At 45.8% G+C, this 21,125-nt stretch overlaps 1 protein-coding gene across 1 annotated transcript in view; it reads right to left on the bottom strand.

Annotated features, from left to right (window-relative positions):
* cacna1db (calcium channel, voltage-dependent, L type, alpha 1D subunit, b) overlaps positions 1–21,125 on the bottom strand; it is a 681,678-nt gene that overhangs the window by 452,300 nt on the left and 208,253 nt on the right. The window contains exons 5-6 of the mRNA XM_078543507.1: positions 3,593–3,744; positions 2,360–2,512 (exon numbers count right to left, since the gene is read on the bottom strand). Of these exons, the coding sequence (XP_078399633.1) occupies positions 2,360–2,512; positions 3,593–3,744 (305 nt within the window). The remainder of the gene's footprint in view (positions 1–2,359; positions 2,513–3,592; positions 3,745–21,125) is intronic.

Below are 21,125 nucleotides of genomic sequence, written 5' to 3'. Positions count from 1 at the left end.
AATTGATTAGTTTAATTGGCCGCCCACCTCAGGTTAGCAGGCAATTGAGCCACTGCCATTCCCATCGCTGGGACTATTCCCTGGTGGCATAAAGATGTCGGGCTTCCCTCCCAAAGCCTTTTGCCACCATTTTCCCACCTGTCCCACTTCCCAACCATCTTCAATGGGTTGGTAAAATTCCGGCCAATCTTTCAGCAACCTGCCGTGCAAAAATTGAAAAACTTAACTAAGCAACATAAATTCCAACTAATAGCAGACCCATTAGATGCTCTGCTACAGCAAATACTGGCCCAATGCTGTCATGCCTTTCAATTAATCTAAAAGGATGCCTCATGAGTATAAATATTTTATAACTTCTAAATTCTTATACATCTGTTTAGTGGTGAGAAATGTCATCAATTTCAAGATGGATGCACCCATATTACGCCACTTGGAATAAGTCCAAGAAAAGATGAAACATTTCCGTTCTCTGTCGTGTTTACCAATAGCAAATTTTTAAAACTTAATTACATAAGAACAGAAAACAGCACTACCTGCCTAGTGACATGGTATATTGCTTGCTGTTAATTTTCTATGTTTCTTGATTTTCAATTTTGTACTTCTGCAACATTGCAAAGATCAACTGAACTTTTACAAATACAGTATATTGCGCTTAAAAGTAAAATGGGTTGATGCTATTCAGCTATTCCAGAGGTTGTCTGTTGAATTAGCCCTGAAATAGGATGGGACTTGAATACATTGAATCCCACCTACTCTGGTAGTGGCAGGTCAGCCTCATAAGGGACTGAGCCACTGCCTTTTTTTAATTTATTCTTTCACAGGATATAGGCATGACTGGCTAGACCAGCATTTAATGCCCATTCCTAACTGCTCTTGAGGTCGTGGTGGTGAGCCACCTTCTTGAACCACTGCAGTCCATGTGGTTATAGGTATACCCACAGTGCTTTTAGGAAGGGAGTTTCTGGATTTTGACCCAGTGACAGTGAAGGAACAGCAATATGGTTCCAAGTCAGGATGATGTGTGACTTGGAAGGGGACTTGCAGGTGGTGGCGTTCCCATGCATCTGCTGCGCTTGTCCTAGGTTGTAGAGGTCGTGGGTTTGGAAGGTGCTACCGAAGGAGCCGTGGTAAGTTGCTACAGTGCATCTTGTAGATGGTACACACTGTTGCCACTATGCGTCAATGATGGAGCAAGTGAATGTTTAAGGTAGCTGGTAGGGTGCCAATAAAACAGTCTGCTTTGTCCTGGATGATTTTGAGCTTCTTGAGTGTTTTTGGAGCTGCACTCATCCAGGCAAGTGGAGAATTTTCCATCACACTCCTGGCTTGCATGTGGTGGTAAGGCTTTGGGGAGTCAGGTGGTGAGTTACTCACCACAGAATCCCCAGCCTGTGACCTGCTCTTGTGGTCACAGTATTTATATGGCTGGCACAGTTCAGTTTCTGGTCAATGGTAACACACTGGGTGTTGATTCAGTGGGGGATTCAGGAATGGTAATGCCATTGAATGTCATGATCCTTACAAGACGGGTGACACAAAAAGGAAAGAAACAGATGCAAACCAGGGAATGGACTTCATACACTGCAAGATGCTGGTTCGCTGACTTCAGTGGGTTGTGGCTTAAGGAAGCTGACTGCCGAATGAAATGAGTCATACTGATCTTCAGAAGGGCACAAGTGGGACCCAATGAGGGGGATGTGGTGTCTAGGCTAGTAATGCCGAGTGAAGAACTGTGTAGCGTGGCAAAGGCTTTCATCGTATGAATATATGAATTTGGAGGAGTAGGCCACTCGGCCCCTTGAGTCTGCTCTGCTATTCAATAAAATCATGGCTGATCTGACTGTAACCTCAACTCTACATTCCCATCTACCCCTGGTAACCTTTCACCTCTTGCTTATCAAGAAGCTACCTAGATCTGCCTTAAAAAAATTCAAAGACTCTTCTTTCACCGCCTTTTGAGGAAGAGAGTTCCAAAGACTCACTACCCTCCGAGAGAAAAATTTCTCCTCATCTGTCTTAAATGGGTGACCCCTTATTTTTAAACAGTGACCCCTAGTTCTAGATTCTCCCACAAGAGGACACATCCTTTCCGCATCCACCCTGTCAAGGCCCCTCAGGATCTTATATGTTTTAATCAAGTTGCCCCCTTACTCTTTTAAACACCAGCGGATACAAGCCTAGCCTGTCCAACCTTTCCTCATAAGACAACCTGCTCATTCCAGGTATTGGTCTAGTAAACCTTCCCTATCACTATCCATGCTCAGAGAAAGTACTATTTTAATTGAAGGTAACCCTTTTGATAAAAGTAGATATACATGTTAGATTTACAAAACTGATTAAAGTATTAATGGATTCTTACTTGTGTTACTGAAGTAACAAGTTTTGTGCATTTTTCCTATAAAGAGCTCCAGTCCTATGATAGCATAAATGATGATCACAAACAATACCAGTAGAGCAATATGTAGAAGAGGAACCATGGCTTTGATGATGGAATTCAAGACAACTTGCAAGCCTTCATATAACAGGGAGAACAACTTGGTTAGATATAAGATAATAATTATAACACATCTTAGAAAAAAGAGCAGAGAGGGGAGAATTGTTATGACATCGTAAACATAACCTTTAAGATTTCTGCTGGTTGATACTTCTAACTAAACTGTTGTGTAGGATTAATACATGAGATTATTCTAGAAATACGAAGCAGGGTAATCATTCATGAATATATTTACAATATCACTACATTGTGTGGTCAGAGCTGTTCTTTCCTGAATGTAACTAATCTACAACATAATAGTAAATTTAAAAATGTTTAAAATGAGACTATTCTGATTATCTGAAAAATTAGATTTCAATTTACAAAGATAGATATTTTTCATTTTCCTATCACTCCTCAGAAATTAGTTGTTGGGAAATATGAAGAGGAGTAAAAGAAACAACTTCAATAAGATTACTCTTTATTAATAAAATGATAATTTGCTAGTTTTTAGGAATTCACATACTATTATAAAGCATATCAAAAATAATCTTTAGTCAGAACATTACTCAAATGTAATGAAGCAAACCAAGAATCAGAATTATTTTGACAATAAAACTGGCATTTCTATTTCTTTGTTGCTAAACTGTTTGTTTCAGTATACTCAACATAACAAATAACATTCAAATCCCTGACTAAATTAAAGTTGAAAAACAACAACTTGCATTCATATAGTGCCTGTAGCATAGTAAAACATTCCTAAGTGCTGTATTGAAGCATTAACAGACAAAATCTGCCACCGAGCCACATAGGAGATATGAGACAGTTGGCCAAAACCTTGGTGAAAGATGTAGGTTTAAGGAGTATCTTAAAGGAGGAGAGTGAGGTCGAGAGGAGGAGAGGTTTAAGGAGGGAATTCCATAGTTTAGGCCTATAGAGTTGAAGGCATGGCCCCCAAAGCAGAAGCAAAGGAAATTGGGAGTACACAATTAAGCCAGAAGTGGAGGAATGCAGACTCCTCAGATGGTTGTACGGCCAGAGGGAGTTAGGAGGAAGAGAGAGGGATCAATCAGGCCAAAAGTTAAAAATAAACTCTGCTTTTAAAGCACAGAAACTTACTAGGTACTCCAGAAACAAGTCGTAGAGGTCGCAAGACACGAAAGGCTCGGAGGGCTTTGACATCAAAACCACCTGAATGTTTGCCACCAGAAGTTGCATGTCCATCTACGTTCTCTGCTTTGGTTAGTTGTTCCAAAACAACACTAAACAAGCTAAGACAAAATTAAAAGTACAGACATAGAATTAGTATATCTTCTGTCAATTTGTTCCTTCATTTCAATATGGAATGGTATATCATTGCTGTATTTGTACTGCATGATGGATGTTTCATCATCAATGCCATCTGAAAATACACTCAAACTAATTCTTCCAAAGACTTCTGAATGTTGTTTAGTTGGAAGATAGAACAAAACATGATAAAAATGCATATCTTAGAGCATTTAAAACCTGTCTTAAATACATTTAATTTTCATAAACATGAATGGACTCAAATAATAAATTGACAAAATAGTTTCTGCATACAACACTTGTCAAACATAAAACACTAAATAGAGCAATGTAACTTTTCATTAAAATATCTTTTCAGACATAAAAGACAGAATAGGCTAGCAGTCAATTCTATCACTGAAGTCATAAATACAAAGTGTCCTGATAAAAAGTATTAGGTATCTTGATCATAATCTTAATATTCCAACCTTTTAAGATGAAAATAGAACAATGCTGAGGTTACAGAAAACTTCAACGGTCAGTAGCATGCACAGTTTTTACACAAACCATCAAAAGCTCAAAACAGTATCAATGTATTATTCATATGAATGATGATTTGCAGGTCTTAAAACTTACTTGAGGTTGTAATTTATACTCTGCATTTTACACATGATTGCCACTAAGGGTCATATATTTTGCTCTGTTTGCTAACAACAGTAAAAAGAGGTTATACACAAGTAGGAAGCACTAGCAGGTTATTTTTGTGTGCTTAGTGCGCTCTGAGGATTACAGTCCTCCAAGAATAGACTGGCAAGTATTTTTTTTAAAGTTCAGACAAAAATGATTTTCTCTAGTCATGACCTTGGTCATTAGCAAGCAACTTGTGAACCATTCCACAACTGTACAGATTGAAATACATTTTACTCCAAGTTAGTCGTGGAATTGATGCATTTGAAGTCAGGGGAAGGTTTTGAAGTATCACAATAGCAGGGACAGAAGTGAGCATTACAAGCCTGTATAATGGTCGGGAAATGGTGGGTCAAATAAGCAGCACCCTTCCTTATTCTGCAAGCTGATTTTTTTTCTGTGAGAAGGAACAAACCTTGAGGAACAATCCAGAAATTTTATTTTTTCTTGAATTAGTGTCCATACTCAGTAAAGAGGTAGAAGTTATTTATGATGTATCCACCAGAGGGAGCAGTATTCACAGTAATTCAGTACCTTGACTTTTAGGTGAGGAGGAAGCAAGTATTTATTGCAGATGATTTTTGTGGAGATAATGGGCAGAATTTTCCCTGCCTGGTGGCAGTGGGCGAGATAGGTGACGTGCGCGGATAATATGGCACGATCGGTTTCATGACAGCAGGAAGGGAGGTTGCGATCGTCCACTCAGCCCGCCAACGGGGTGGGCCACATTTCTCGCCAACAGTTGTCGGGAAGATAACTGTAATGCATCAGCATATCATTAAAAGGCCATCCCGACAGGCCCTTGGACCCCCGTAGGATCGACTGTCCACGTCGGTGGGAAAGCACTTCAAAGTGTTTCACAACAGCACACAGGCGACATGCACTTGGCGGCCTTCACTTTGGGGGAACTGAACAGCGTCGTTCTGCAGAGCTCGCCAGGGTTGCCTGTTGCTTTGCAGGCTTCAGGGGCACCGGGGTGAAGTGCTGCCCTGCCACAGAGGCGATGTTGTCGGGAGGGGTGTCCAAGAGCAACTGCTGCCCTGCCCCAGAGGTGATTGTTGTCGGAGGGGGTTGTCCGGGGGCAACTGTTGCCCAGCTGCGGAAGCGACTGTTGTCAGGGTGGGGGGTGGGCAACTGCTGCCCTGGCGTCGGATCCCGCGCACAAGAAATCGAAGTGGGGGTGCAGGGTAGGCAAGGGATGTGGCCACGCAGCAGGGACACCTGTATAAACTGACCATTCCTCTGCAACTGAGACAGTTCAGGCGCAGCCACAGTGGCATGATTGGGGGCAGGCTCCTAGACTGCAAGCCCACAAGGAGGCACTGAAGTGCCAACAAGCGCTCCAGACCTTAACCCCCACCACCGCCCCAGCACAGACTGCAAGTCCGCAGCCATTTTACTGAACCATGCGGCAATTGGGCTGCACATGTTGTATAATCTCCTCACCAATGCTGGCCATGTAGCAATCATTGACTGTGATTGACTGCACCCATGTGGCGCTCGGGTCTCCTTTGCTACACACGGTGGACTATATCAACCCCCAGGGATTCCACTCACTGAGTGTGCAGCTGGTATGTGACTAGCATCCTGCAGTTGTGCGCACGGTTTCCAGGAAGTGTGCACAAAGCCTACATCCTCAGTAAGCCATAGATCCCTGGAGTCTTCCAGGGTCCACAGAAGCTTCAGGGATGGCTCCTCGCAGAAGCCGTGGCTCATGACACCCATGTGGCAGCCTCATGCTGCAGCTCACAACTTGGTGGAGCAAGCTATCGGGATGCTGATGAAGAAATTCTGGTGCCTGGACCGGTCTGGTGGAGCCCTGCAATTCAGTCCGGAGAGCAGGTCACGCATTGTCGTCATCGTCTACAGCGCCCTTAACAACCTGGTGCTCCAACGGGGAGACGAGCTGGCTGAAGAGATGAAGGAGCTGCATGTCTCCTCCGATGAGGAGGATGCCGATGGGGATGAGGATGAGGGGGTCCTCGGTGGTGACGACGATGGGGATGAGGCCCTCTCACTGGCTAGGCGAGGCAGGCACGCTTGGGAGGCCCTCATAGTTGCCAGATTTGTGGAGGATGATGACATGCAGTGAGGAGACCCCATAGATCTTCACAGCGCATTTGTGGTTGTTTGGCCAGTCTGGCCTCTGGCAGCATGAATACCCTCTGTGAGAATGCTCTTATCATGGAGAGGCACTGGAGGCCCTAATTGTTGCTCGATTGCAGGAGGATGATTATGATATGCAGTGAGAATACTCCATAAATCTTCACATAGCCTCTGAGAATGTCTGACTCCTGTCTGGCCGAGGGCAACTCATTTGCGCTCCATGATCAGGGTCATATCATAGAGACGCAGCCATGAAACTTTCAAAGTTCTGATGCCGTGTCCACCTTCAGCACCTGAGCCCTTCAGGAAGTGGAGCACGATATCAATGGTCACAGATGCTGAAGAGATGGGGGACAGCCCCTCCTTAAAGATGCTGAGAGTACATCGAGAGAATGATGGAACTCTGTGGCGCCTGTCCACTACATTCTGGCAGCAATGACAAGCACCGCCGAGATGCAGGCATCAATAATGTTTCCAGGGAGTATGAGGCCCAACCATTACTTTGGTTTGAAGGCTGCACAGAGCACAGGAAAGAGGCCCTGGACTGAGACACCAGCCTTTTATCTTGTGCAGAATGGTTTCACGTCTGAGTGACACGAACACTGCTCATCAGAACAAGGAGCCATAGGCAGGGAGACATTCTTGGGAGTTTACTGACAATAGTGAACAGTATGTACAAGTGATTAACACCCGTGCCCAGGCTGTGCATCTAATCCTCCTTAACGTTCCTAATCCTGCTGCTACATCTTGTTGCTCCCCGGACATCCACAGCAGAGGTGGAGGCAGCCTGCTGACTGCAACGTCATGTCTGTGATGACTTTGGCGGGCGTCCTCTGGAGGGCCGTGACTTGGATGGCCCGGCCTGCTTTCGGGTCATGTGTGGCAGTGACACCCTCCTCAGCCTGTGGAGCTAGAGCTGCTGAGGTCACAGGAAGAGGGGAGTTGGATAGGCCAGACATTCTTAGGGTCAGCGGGATGGATGGCACCAGGGTGTTCACTTGCTGATCCTCCTCCCTATGGGTGCCCAGGGGCCCCAGGCTGACTTCTCGAGGAGCAGGGATAGCTGGAGTGAGAACGAGCTGCCTGGCATCCCTCTTGTGTACACACTGTTGGAAGCCAACTATGGCATCAGCAGTGGAGTTGAGCCCACGCAGCAGTGCAGAGCGAAGTCCTGGACCAAGGTCTCCATGGCGACCGCCACTCTACCAGTGTTGACCTTGGTGCTTTGGCATGCTGGCGCTATCACCTCAGACTGAAAGTAGACTGACCCCTCCATTGTGCCTTGCAACCTGAGGAGTGCAGCTGACATCCCTTCCTGATGTTCCCAAGCTTGCCTTTGCAGTTCCAGCAACTGTAACTTGACCGAGTCCAGAGGCTCATCATCTGACTCAGACTCAGCAACATTCTGGCCTCCAGCAGTCCTCTGAGTGCCGGACACCTGGGAAGTCCCTGCCGCTGCCTGCTGTGGATCAGACAGCGCGATGTGCTCACCAGATGGCGATCCGGGGCTACGCTAAAGCTAGGTCCCACTGAGGTGTGTGTCTCTGCACTGATGGAGGGTGTGGGTGAGCGCTGTGATGGGACTTCAGGGAGGGTGCCTCCAGATTCTTCTCCAGAGGTTTCTTCAGGGCTTGATTGGACACCCTGGGTCATGGACTCTGTCGGCTGTTTGGCAAATGTGCCTGCGAAAGCAAGGAGAGATAATTAGTGCATGGCAGCGGCCTGTGAAACAGGACACATCACTCATGGCATGGCATGGCTGTCTGATGGATGTTGCACTTGGTAGAGCAGCGCCGACCTTGTGGTCAGCACACGACCGGTCCAGGTGGCTGCAGGCCAGCTGGATGACTCTGTTTTCAAAGTCCGTGAGGACCTTGATTTCAGGCATTCTGCCACCAGTCTACAACCTCTCTCTCTTGCCCTGCATGGATAGAGATGAAGAAAGAGTAAGCAAGACACCTGCCAGGCCAGATGATAAGTATGCCTGGCCTGTGTGGGTGATGAGTGGTCCCAAGTTCAGGATGAGGACAATGATGGTGTGTGTGAGAGAGTGAGTGATGATGTCCCTTGAACTGGCAGTGAGTGAGGGCCCTGTGGATGTGTGATGGGTTTGTGAGTGTGCGAGTTGAGAGTGATGAGAAGAGTGACTTACCCTGGCAGAACAGAGATCATTCATCCTATTGCGGCACTGGGTGGCCGTCCTCTTCTGAAGGGTATTTGCGCTGACCACCGCTGCCACCACCTCCCAAGCTGGATTGGTCACATTGCTGCCCATCCTGTGATCAGGGGGGGGTTATAGGACATCTCAGTGGGCCTCCAAGGGATCCAGCAGTCGCTCGAGGGACCTGTCGTTGAAGTGGGGGCCTGCGGTCTTTTTTCCTTTGCTGGCCATGTCTTCCATGCAGCAGTGGTGAGCTGAAGGCAATGAGCGCTGTGCTTGTGGCTGGACTTTAAACACGGCGCCCGGCATGATGCGGTGGTGGGGTGATGGCAGGTGGGCGAATAAGAGCCCGTCTGCCATGGTAATGGCATGTTTCCTGGAATGCATAAATAATGAGTAGGGTTTGGGACGATGCGGCGTGAAAACTCACCATCATGCCTGGTGGGTAAGACATCGTTTTACCCGCCCGCTACCGCACTTAGTGCAAATATGGGAAAATTCCGCCCAATGAGTTCAAAGGACAGATGAGGAAATAAGAAAATGGGTTAATGGAGTAATAGTCAAAAAAACTGATAATTCAGTGATATGTTATCAAATATTAGTGGTGGTGCAACTACCTGTACAATATGGGCGGAATTTTCCATGCCCATTGGCAGCTGCATGGTGGGCATATTGTTTGGCGGCATAAGCGGATAATATGACAAGGCAGCCAAAAATCGGTTTCACAACGTCATGAAACCAGTTTGTAATCTTCCGCTCTGCCCGTCAATGGTGGACCACGTTTCCCGCCGTTAGAAGTTGGGAACCTCATTGTAATACATCTGCACATCATTATAAGCCCGCCAGAAACATTCCCCCACACTGAATCCACCCAAGTCAGCGGGGAAGCATGCCGGTACAGAACACTCCTTGACAAGTGTGACATGTAGAAGTCGGGACTTACTGCCATGGCCTTGCTCACATCACGGACATCGAGGAGCAGAAGATGCTGGAGCCTGACAGCAACGGGACCCTGGAGGAAAATCCAAGGCATGCTTGGTGGATTCTCATGGACATGGCTCCACCTCCACCGTGAACAGCTCACGGAAAGTGGAAAGTCACCATTGAGGGTCTGCTCACAACGGATGATCGTTAAGGGGGTGGAGAGGAAAGTCTAGCTATGTTTGGGAGACGAAGATGTACCAGGAGGGTGGGAGAGGAAGGGGTGGCACAGGGGGTGGTGGGGATGAGGTTGGGAGAGGGGTAATGAAGGTGTCGGAGGGTTGGGGTTGACGGGGGGACCAAAGGTGTCACAGGGGTGTGAGGTTTGGAGGAGGGAGGGACTATGGGGAGAGGAGGTGGTAACGCGGGAGAAGATGGCAACTGGAGAGGTAGGTGTAAGGGGGGAGGAAGGGGTAAGGGAAGGAGTCTGGGGTGGGGCAAAGGAGTCCAGAGAGGGGAAGGAGTCCAGGGGGAGGAAGGAGTCCGGAGAGGGAAAGGAGTCGGGAAGGGGGAAGGAGTAAGGTTGGAGGAAGAAATAAGGGTGGAGGAAGAAATAAGGGTGGAGGGAGAAGTAAGGATGTCTGAAGGAGCCAGGAAAGGGGAAGGAGTAAGGATGGAGGAAGGAGTGTGGAGAGGGGAAGGAGTAAGGGTGGCGGAAGTAGTGAGGGTGTCTGGAGGAGTCAGGAAGGAGGAAGAACCGGACGAATGGAGTCTGGGATGGGGGAGTAAGGAGCTCCTGGGGTGGGGGGCGGAGATGGGGGCGAGGAGTTCCAACAGCAGAAGCAGTTCCAAGGGGGGAAGGAGTCCTGAGCAGGGGATGTCCAGGTGAACGTGCAAGGGAAGGCTCTGGTGAGTCCATGACTGCCTCCTGGGGAGCGAACAAAGGGACAGCGTGGTACACGGGAATCGGTGAGAACGACCAAGGACAGAGTGAGGCAGTAGGGCGGGATGGTGAGGATGCGACGGTATTAGTAGAAGGGACAGCAACGGTGGTTAGTGGGGACTCGGAGGCAGACACGGATCCTGAGGATGGGAAGGAGGAGGTCAGGGAAGTTAATGCGGATGGCGGGGGGGGATTTTTGGGAAGGAAGGGAACGAGCATGTTCAACTGGACATCCCCTAAAGAAAAGGGTTGTGGCTGGTAGATCATGGAGGAGAGGTGGAAGGTGATGCCAGGGGGATCGACAATGATGGGGGAAAGGAAATGGGTGACTGGGGGAGGGTAAAAGAACGGGGGAAGTGCAGGAAAAAATGTAGCAGGACCATGCTTGCCAGATCGAAAGTGAAACGAGGGTCATGGTGGGTGAGGTCAGGTGCTGCATGGGAGTGTGTTCATTGGGTGGGCGGAGATGCAGGTCAGCTCAGATGGTCAACTGAAAGCGAACCCCAACAGGCAGCACTGAAAATGCTCAAGACATTGAGATGAGTGTGTTGCGGGAAGGATCCGTGTGCTTGGGAGAGTGCTTGCACAAGGGTCTGAACGGCCCTGCCACACACACACTTTTCCCTCCAGAATCACTCGTGAACCAGCTGCGTGCAGCTGAACTGCTGGTGGTGGGGGGTGGGGGGGGTGCAGTGGGAGGACTTGCAAAGCCTGTCAATGAAGCTTAAAGACACTATTACACATTATTCAGTGAAGGTGAATATGTTTCCAGATTGTAAAGTGACAAAATGTGTTCACCCATGCAACCAACCGTGATCAGAATTTCTGCCTGTTCCTGCCCCACGGAACTCATTTCTTGCTATCTTGACTCCATTCTCTCTCCCCTTGTCCAGTCCCTTCCCACCTACATCCGTGATTCCTCTGACACCCTACATCATATCAACAATTTCCAGTTCCCTGGCCCCAACCACCTCCTCTTTACCATGGACGTCCAATCCCTCTACACCTCCATACCCCACCGGGATGGTCTGATGGCTCTCCGCTTCTTCCTCGAACAGAGGCCCCAACAATCCCCATGCACCACTACTCTCCTCCGTCTGGCTGAACTTGTTCTCACACTGAACAATTTCTCCTTTAGCTCCTCTCACTTCCTCCAAATAAAAGGTGTGGCTATGGGTACCCGCATGGGCCCCAGCTATGCCTGTCTCTTTATGGGGTATGTGGAACATTCCTTGTTCCAGTCCTACTCCGGCCCCCTCCCACAACTCTTGCTCCAGTACATCGATGATTACTGCGGTGCTGCTCATGCTCTCGTCTGGACCTGGAAAAATTTATTAATTTTGCTTCCAATTTCCACCCCTCCATCATTTTCACATGGTCCATCTCTGACACTTCCCTTCCCTTCCTTAACCTCTCTGTCTCAATTTCTGGTGATAGACTGTCCACCAATATCCATTACAAGCCTACCGACTCCCACAGCTACCTCAACTACAGCTCCTCACACCCCGCTTCCTGTAAGGACTCCATCCCATTCTCTCAGTTCCTTCACCTCCGTCGCATCTGTTCCGATGATGCCACTTGCAAAAACAGCTCCTCTGACATGTCCTCCTTCTTCCTTATCCGAGGTTTTCCACCCACGGTGGTTGACAGAGCCCTCAACCATGTCCGGCCCATCTCCCGCGCATCCGCCCTCACACCTTCTTCTCCCTCCCAGAAACATGTCCTCTCCCTTGTCCTCACTTATCACCCCACCAGCCTCCGCATTCAAAGGATCATCCTCCGCCATTTCCGCCAACTCCAGCATGATGCCACCACCAAACACATCTTCCCTTCACCCCCACAGCGGCATTCCGTAGGGATCGTTCCCTCCGTGACACCCTGGTCCACTCCTCCATCACCCCCTACACCTCAACCACCTCCCACGGCACCTTCCCATGCAACCGCAGAAGATGTAACACCTGCCCCTTCACTTCCCCTCTCCTCACCGTCCAAGGGCCCAAACACTCATTTCAAGTGAAGCAGCATTTCACTTGCACTTCCCTCAACTTAGTCTACTGCATTCATTGCTCCCAATGCGGATTCCTCTACATTGGAGACACCAAACGCAGACTGGGTGACCGCTTTGCAGAACACCTTCGGTCTGTCCGCAAGCATTACCCAGACCTCCCTGTCGCTTGCCATTTCAACACTCCAGCCTGCTCTCATGCCCACATGTCCGTCCTTGGCTTGCTGCATTGTTCCAGTGAAGCTCAACGCGAACTGGAAGAACAGCACCTCATCTTCCGACTAGGCACTTTACAGCCTTCCGGACTGAATATTGAGTTCAACAATTTTAGATCATGAACTCTCTCCTCCATCCCCTTTCTGATTTTCCCCCTCCTTTTTGTTTTTTCCAATAATTTATATAGATTTTTCTTTTCCCACCTATTTTCATTATTTTTAAATGTATTTCCATCTATTGTTTTATCTCTACCTTTTAGCCTTTTTCGATTCCTTCACCCCACCCACACCCACTAGGTCTATCTGTACCTTGCTCGTCCTGCTTTCTACCCTTAATTAGCACATTCCTTTAGATAATATCACCACCTTCAACACCTCTTTGTCCTTTTGTCTGTGACATCTTTTGGTTATCTCCACCTATCACTGGCCCTCTATCCAGCTCTTCTTGTCCCAACCCCCCCCTTAAACCAGCTTATATTTCACCCCTTTTCTATTTTTCCTTAGTTCTGTTGAAGAGTCATGCGGACTCGAAATGTTAACTGTGCTCCTCTCCACAGATGCTGCCAGACCTGCTGAGTTTTTCCAGGTATTTTTGTTTTTGATTTGGATTTCCAGCATCCGCAGTTTTTTGCTTTTATCTTTGTGATCAGAATTTATTAACTTTTGAACTTTTTCCCTCCCGCCACCGCACTTCATGCAAATCTGGGACGATTCCGCCCTATGTTTTTTTAGTATCTTCTATGTTTTTATTTACAAGACTTTTCAACATCACGATTTTACTTGGAGACTACCTTTTATAATTAAAATGTGGAATAAAATTATCACATATCACTAACTTGATTTACTTTCAGATTCCAGCCATCCACAACCAACCATATAGTGGCACTAGAGCAGAGGACAAGGCAGGATTGTGGCACAGGAGATTTCAGTTGTTTGTAACTGATCTGTTACTGAAAATATCTTATCCCAAAATTGATAGCCCTGCATTTCAACCTTAAAACAATGAAAAGCAAATATATTGGAGTCTGGAATCTGAAATAAAAAACGAAACTGCTGGAAATACTCAGTGGGTCTGGCAGCAGTTCTTGGAGTGATAAGAGTTAACCTTTCATTTTGATGGCCTTTCATCAGAATTGGAAAAATTAAAGATGTAACAGGTTTAAAGTGTATACAGGGACAGGGAAAGGGGGAGGGGCAAGAACAAAATGGAAGGCCTGTGCTAGAATGAAAGACAGGAAGGATTAAATAACAAAAGGTCCTACAAGGCAAAAGAGACTGGTAATGGGACAAGTTAAAAAAATGATGGTTCTGGGAGAGTTGTAAATGGTAACCAGAATCAGCACCAACAACTGCCACCCAAAACCAAAGCAATTAAAAATACACAGAAAAACAAAAAAGAAAAAAAAGAGGACACAGATTATAATCTGAAATTATTGAACCCAATGGTCAGTCCACAAGATTGTAAAGTGCCATGACGAAAAATAAGGCGTTATTCCTCAAGTTTACATTGAGCTTCATTAGAACAATTTAGGCAGCTGAGGACAGATAGGTCAAAATGGGAGCAGAATGGAGAATTTCAGCACATAGGGATGCTAGGTTTGTGTAACTGATCCATAACTGAAAAATCACAGACACTTACCTTTAAATGGGCACATCCAAGTAAACTTGATTTATGAACCAATTTTAACTCGGCCTACCTTGCAGAAAGGGGACACTGGAGGAGCCTAAACATCTGTTCATTACGTATCGTACATTATCGCCGCCACCATATTTATTAAGACATTCTGGTGAGTGTTCCATGGGCACAACTCAATCAAGTGGAACAAAAACAAAAAGTGCTGGAAATACTCAGCAGGTCTGACAGCATCTGTGGAGAGAAAGACAGAGTTAATGTTTCGAGTCCGTATGACTTCTTCTGAAGAAGAATCATACGGACTCGAAATGTTAACTCTGTCTTCCTCTCCACAGATGCTGTCAGACTTGCTGAGTTGTTCCAGCATTTTTTGTTTTTGTTTCAGATTTCCAGCATCCACAGTATTTTGCCTGAATCAAGTGGAAATCTGATTACTGCATGCAAACTGGGGGTTCCATGATATACATGATACCCTGATTTAATTTCTAAGGATAACTGTGTGCCGCCCTCTCTCGCCCAATAATTGTACTCCCCTGGTTCTACTTTTCGGTCAGCTCAATATTTGATATTAAAACAAGGGCTTGTATTTGTATCATGCCTTTCATGACCTCAAAGCATCTACAACAAGACACATCACTTATGAAATTAAGTACTTCTGAAACGTAGTCACTGTTGTAGTGTAGGAAATACAGCAGCCAATTTGTGCATTGCAAATTCCCACAACCAACAAGGCGTTAATGATCAAATAACAATGTATCTCCTGCCAACGCAAGATGGCCACTGATACCTGTCTGCGGATGTGTACTTGGCCGCGCGTGCACAGAATCCTATTTCATCATTTGCAGGAGGCACAGTGCCAGTTGGAAGATGTTCACCCAGTTTCTAAGCCCCATGGGAGTTGGGCAGTAGGGGTGCGGCCTCCTTGCAGCAGAGGCTTCTGATTCTGGGAATCGGGATGAGGAGGGAGGGGAGGCTTCTAATTCACTCGGTGACAGCCGAAATTCCAATTGTAGCTCTAGGGCTTGTTTCTCCCCGCAAAGCACATACAAGCAACAACAGGGCAGGTCGATGATGGAATACAGGCTTAATCACACACCGTCCCTTCCACACCACTGAGTTATGTTGCTATGACAAGATGGTTTACTGTAAGAAAGGCGCCATCCCGAAAGAATGGAGGAAAAAGGCAAGGAAAATGTTAAGAAAATCAAATGGGATAAAGAAAACTGTGGGACCCCTGACAGATTCTGCTGCCTGTGCCATAATATTTGCAATTCCAGGGCCAGTGATCACTGCACATGTACCCTGCTGCACATTGCCCTCTCTAAAGATGGCGACCACACATGCAACTACGCATGTACGGCATTGGCAGAAATTGCAGCCATAAAATAATCTGATTTTATGATGTTGATTGAGGGTTCCAGGGATAATTCCCCACTCTTCTTCAAAGTGGTGTCAGATCTTTTACGTCAATCTAAGTGAGCAGACAGGCCTTGGTTTAATATCTCATCTACTAAAGCCAGCACTTCCGATGACGCATACTCCCTCAGTACTGCACTGGAACGCCAGCCTAGATTTATGTGATCAAATCTCTAGAATGGGACTTGAACCCAGTATCCCTTCTGATTCAGAGGTGAATGTGCTACCATTCGATCCACATATGACACTCACATTATGAGACTTGAGCCACTGTGCTACAGCAGGACACTTATTTGGTATGTGTATCTCTGTGTCAGCATGGTATTGAGGCCCCACCCTTGAAATAAACCAGGCCTCTTGTCAAGAACAACAAATGGGCATTCTCTCCCCCAGTCCCTGCCTGCTTCTTCCATGTCTGGAGATGAACCATACCCAAAATTTTCAATTTGCTCAAAATACTGGGCTAAGCCTAAAGCTGTGCTGAGCACTTATCCTAATTTTGCTTTATAATCTTGGTTGGGATGTTTTATGACATTAAAATCACTATGTAAACATTTGTTGTTGTTTTTATCCTAATTATTAAAATCACAAGATATCTTAACATTGTGTCAAGGCTAAGAGCCGGTGTTGTAGGGTGGCCACGTTGTGCTATTAATGATAGAGTTGATCTTCAGACACTTCTTGGGTGGAAACATTAAGTTTATTTACAACATACTCAGCAGGAACTACACTTGTGCTTTCAACTCCAACTCTAACTCTATACTGACTGCTGAGGTAGCCTGCGCTACTCTCTTATTGGTTGCTATGGATCATGTGATCTTCTTTAACATATTATTCTTAAAGTTACATTACACACGAAATAAAACCATAAGTACTACATTCCTCCACCTTAAACTCATCTATACATATATTTACAAGTACATATTTTTCAAGACAACATAATATTTACACTGGGTAAGAAATAACAAGTTCAGTCTTTCAGGTGGTTTCCTGACATGTGTGGAACACTGCAGCTCCACAACTTCAGATTCTTTGTCAGGAACCTCCTTTTCCAGAGTTTCCTGAACATCAGGTGCTTCGGTGGGTACTTGCAGTTCTGTATCGCCAACACGTACAGGAACATCAGACATGTCAGTCCTGTTTTGAGTATCCTCAACAGGAAACGCAGACCTGGTCATGATCACTGGTGGAACCAAATCTTGGTGATTTGTCTCTCTCTTCCTTAAATGGCCCACATGTTTACAAATGATCCAGCCTTCCACCTCCACGTGGTACGATAGAGGTCCAGTCACCGCACTTATTTCACCCGGTAACCGCTTTGGTCCTTCCCTGAGTTCTTCACATATACCAGTCCTCCCACGGTAAATTTCCTCTCATGACTATGCCATTCATGACTACTGAGGTAGCCTGCAGTACTCTCCTATTGGTTACTACAGATCATGTGATCTTCCTTAACAATTATTATTCTTAAAGGTGCATTACAGACTAAATAAAACCATAATTACCACAGCTGGATTTTTGTGGAGTCAGGAAGACTCCGCATTCTTTTAAAAATGGTGGATGGGGCCCAGATGTGGTAGTCCTGCCGCCATTTCCAATAGATCCAATTTTTGCCAGAGCGGGGAAGGAGATGGGGTGTGAATCACACAGGTGGGAAATCTGAACTTAATGTTGAGTTCAAACAGACCCCATTTTGGCTGGTAAAAGGGTCTTAACCCGGAGTCCAGGAGTCAAAAATTTATGGAGATGTAAATGTTTCTTGAAGGGTGGACTGGGTCTGTTTAGGTGTCATGATCTGAAATTTTTTCAATCTCCTGCCCTTTAAACTTGAGAAAAAACAGGTTTAAGCTATCAGAGAGAGTTAAAAAACACACTGCTGGTGGAGGTCAGGGAAAAAAATGATTGAAACTGCATAAACAATTGGTAGAGTTCTTTGTTGACATTTCCCAAGCTATTCCCAAGGCTATTCTTATGTAGTTATGAACGACTGGCTAAATTTCAAAAGCTACAAATATCTCAGCGGGGGTTATAAGTTCACAGTTTGATTAAAATTTAAATAGGTTGTTAAAGGACTAACTGCCTTTGATGTGGGGTCTGAATAGGAGTTTAATTGTCTCTGTAAGAGATTGAAGGCTTGAGGAGATTTAAAATCTTTGAATGGGTTTCACGAATGGGAGCTGTTTCACTATCAAATGTGTATGAGTGAGAACTATATAGATTGTTACAAGTTTATTTTTGATCATCTGCACGAGGCTCCTGAGGTCTGTTCATGGGGGATACTGGGTGAGTGACTATGGAGGTGGCACAGGGAGTGGGTGGGAGCATTAGTTGGCAATGGAGGAGACATAGGGAGTATGAAGGGTCATGACCATGGGTGTGGGTGTGAGTAGGCATTGAAGGGCTAGGGGGGGATGGGTGGGGTATGAGGGGATGTGAGGGGTGACAGCTAGAAGGACCAACAGCTTCCAAAACAACTTGGACAAAGTCCCAGAGAACTGAGGCAGCCTTCTAACCAGCCCGCATTGGTACTTGCCTGTCCCTGTGGCCACCTAGGATCTGCTCCCAGAGTCGGCAGGTTCAACTTGATCCCGCCCCAGCTTCCCCAGAGCGATAATTGGGTCTAATGGGGCCCTTAAAATTGAGGCGGGTCTGCTGAGTCGAGAAATTTCCCAACTGGAACTACCCAGCTCAGGGGCGAAAATCCAGCCCTTAGTGTATTTGGGGCTAATTTGGTCCCAAGAGCCAACTACTCCAGGCACAGATTTGCCAGTTGTACAAACGTGAAGCTGCCAAGTCATGGTTAACGGCAATGAACATGCTAAGTTGTATGGAGATTCTGTTATATTAGACAATTATCATGAAATCATACAGAAATTGTTTGGACTGTTACAGAAACCTACCTAGTGCATGGGCCATGGATAATAGAGTCACAGAGTAGTACAGTACAGGAGGCCATTCAGCCCATTGAGTCTGCTCCAGCTCTTTCGTGGTGGAATCTTCCCAGTACCATGGAGGCTGCTTTGAAGGCGGGACTGAAAGCAAGCTTGAAAATGTGGGTATCAGATCAGGGACCGAGGCATACTTACCAGGCAAACTTGCCAGAGGCAGGTCATCAATGATAGTGACTACCCGCCAAGCAACAGCAAGTAGCCAATAATTAGTAATCAGGAGCCTAATGAGGGGGACAGAGAGGATTCTGCTGGGATCTTCCTAGCATTAGAGCAGTCTCCCACTCAATCTGAGACCAGCAGCTCCATCGAAGCGGCCTGCTGGCAGAAGGCCAGGAAGCCATTTCAGCCACAGGCTCCAAGCCCCAATAATACAGTCACAAGTAGGAAAGGATGTGCCTGCGGCCCAAACAATTCCTCCAGAGGGGTTCCTTTCCTCGCTGAGGGGTGTACCCACTTTAGCCCTCATCAATTGTTAATTTAATAGACGCTTTTGAGTACGCCTCCATTTTGAGACGCCCTTGTGCTCTCCTTGCTGCCTGAACAGCATCCACCTCTTTCAGGCCCTCTAATTTAGCTTGCGGTCTCAGGATCTATCCACATTCCTTAATTGGACAGGGTCCTGGGGACAGCCTCTTAATTGGCCTAATATAATCAGATAATATAACCAGGCCCAATATGCCAGATGTTAGCTTTCTTGATACACAAAAAGAGTTCACAGCTAAAGGGCCTGGAAAACTGTATAATTTGCATGATTGTCATTCATCCTACTGAGAAAGCCTTGAAGGCAAATTAATAGAGGTATACTTCCAAAGTGGTTTTACAAATTTGTAACATTTACACTATAAACAAAGAGACAATACAGATCAATGCCCAGCATTAAACTCTGATTTATAAAAAAAGGTTCTGAATTAACTGTAATAGTACAATGTGATCTGTCCCACAGCATGAATTTTTAAAAAGGAAAAAATTGCTAGATCAGCAGCATTCAACAACCAGAACATGCTGAACACTTCAGACATTTTGTGTTTGCTTTGCAGCAATATGCAGGTCATTTAACTCTCTCCATCTTCACTCCTAACAGTTTTACATTTTCTTGTGTCCAGCACAGTCAAACAAAATACAGTCCTGTTCTCTTGGGAGCTCAACTCTAAACTAGTCCAGAAGGATGGGATGAAATTCTCCTAGTTTTGATCACTGTAAAAAGTTCTAAATGAAATGTATTATGCTTGTGAAGGCAAGGTTATTGGTTCAGGTATCTGTTGCTGGCATTAGGCCAGAAATTGTAATGAGATTTTCAGGAAATTCTCTCGACTGAACCTCACTGATTGCATTAAAAACAGAAAATGCTGGAAAAACTCAGCAGGTCTGACAGCATCTGTGGCAAAAGAAACAGAGAGGTGTTCTCTGTTTCTCTGTCCTCGGTTTCTCCCTCCACAGATGCTGTCAGACCTGCTGAGTTTCTCCAGCATTTTCTGTTTTTATTTCAGGTTTCCAGCATCTGCAGTATTTTGCTTTTATCTCACCGAATGCATGATTTTTTTGGACTAATGTGTTCCACAAAGACTTGAATTAGTGAATCATTGTGCACTTTGGAAAAGCCCAGCAGTTTGCTCATCCTGAGGTTCACTCTGCTAATGATAGATGAGTAGGAACTGCTTTGGTTTGTTGGAAATTAAACATATGCCTAGTTAATGTATGTACAATTAGCTTGAAATAGATAATTAAATTATTGCTATCAGTTGCGTTTTACTGGAAATTGCTTATGATTCATTTCACTGGAAACAAAGCTAATAAAAGGAGGCATCTTACTGAATCATACTGTAGTTCAATAGTCTGCTAAGGAATTAGAACAGTTACGCTAGGTAACTGGCCTTATAAACCACTCTAAGCATACATAAATTATTACAGGCAAATATGAACAAAAGAGGCTACTGAATGATTATGAACAGAGGTGGGGTGTTTCAAGGGAGCTGTTAAATTGTTCATGGGAAACAGCACAGAGAAGGTGCGGTAAGCGTATAATAGATCGAGGACAGTAAGTACTTGCAACGGCTATAGAGGCATGGAAGGTGAAAGGCAACATAATGGTTGTCTCACCTTCTGGTCTGAACAAAAAACTCAACTTACTATTGTATTAAAGGATGAAAGATTTTGTCAATATTGAACCTTAGGGGAAAGGGTATAATGGAAAAGTTTTTGAAAAGTTCCAGCTGTAGTTAAGTGCTCTTGAAGCTCTTGAGGGTGGATCCATGCTAACTTCAGTCTTGGGTAGGTGGGAAGACTTTTGAGAGGAAGTAAGGCACTGGGAAGACAAGAGGAAAAGACAAGTTGCTTGCACTTGCCAGCCA

Source organism: Cetorhinus maximus, chromosome 6 (assembly GCF_964194155.1).
Source record: "Cetorhinus maximus chromosome 6, sCetMax3.hap1.1, whole genome shotgun sequence".
NCBI lineage: Eukaryota > Metazoa > Chordata > Chondrichthyes > Lamniformes > Cetorhinidae > Cetorhinus > Cetorhinus maximus.
The sequence above is the reverse complement of the archived record's forward strand: the minus strand, read 5'-3'. Positions and strand labels throughout refer to the sequence as shown.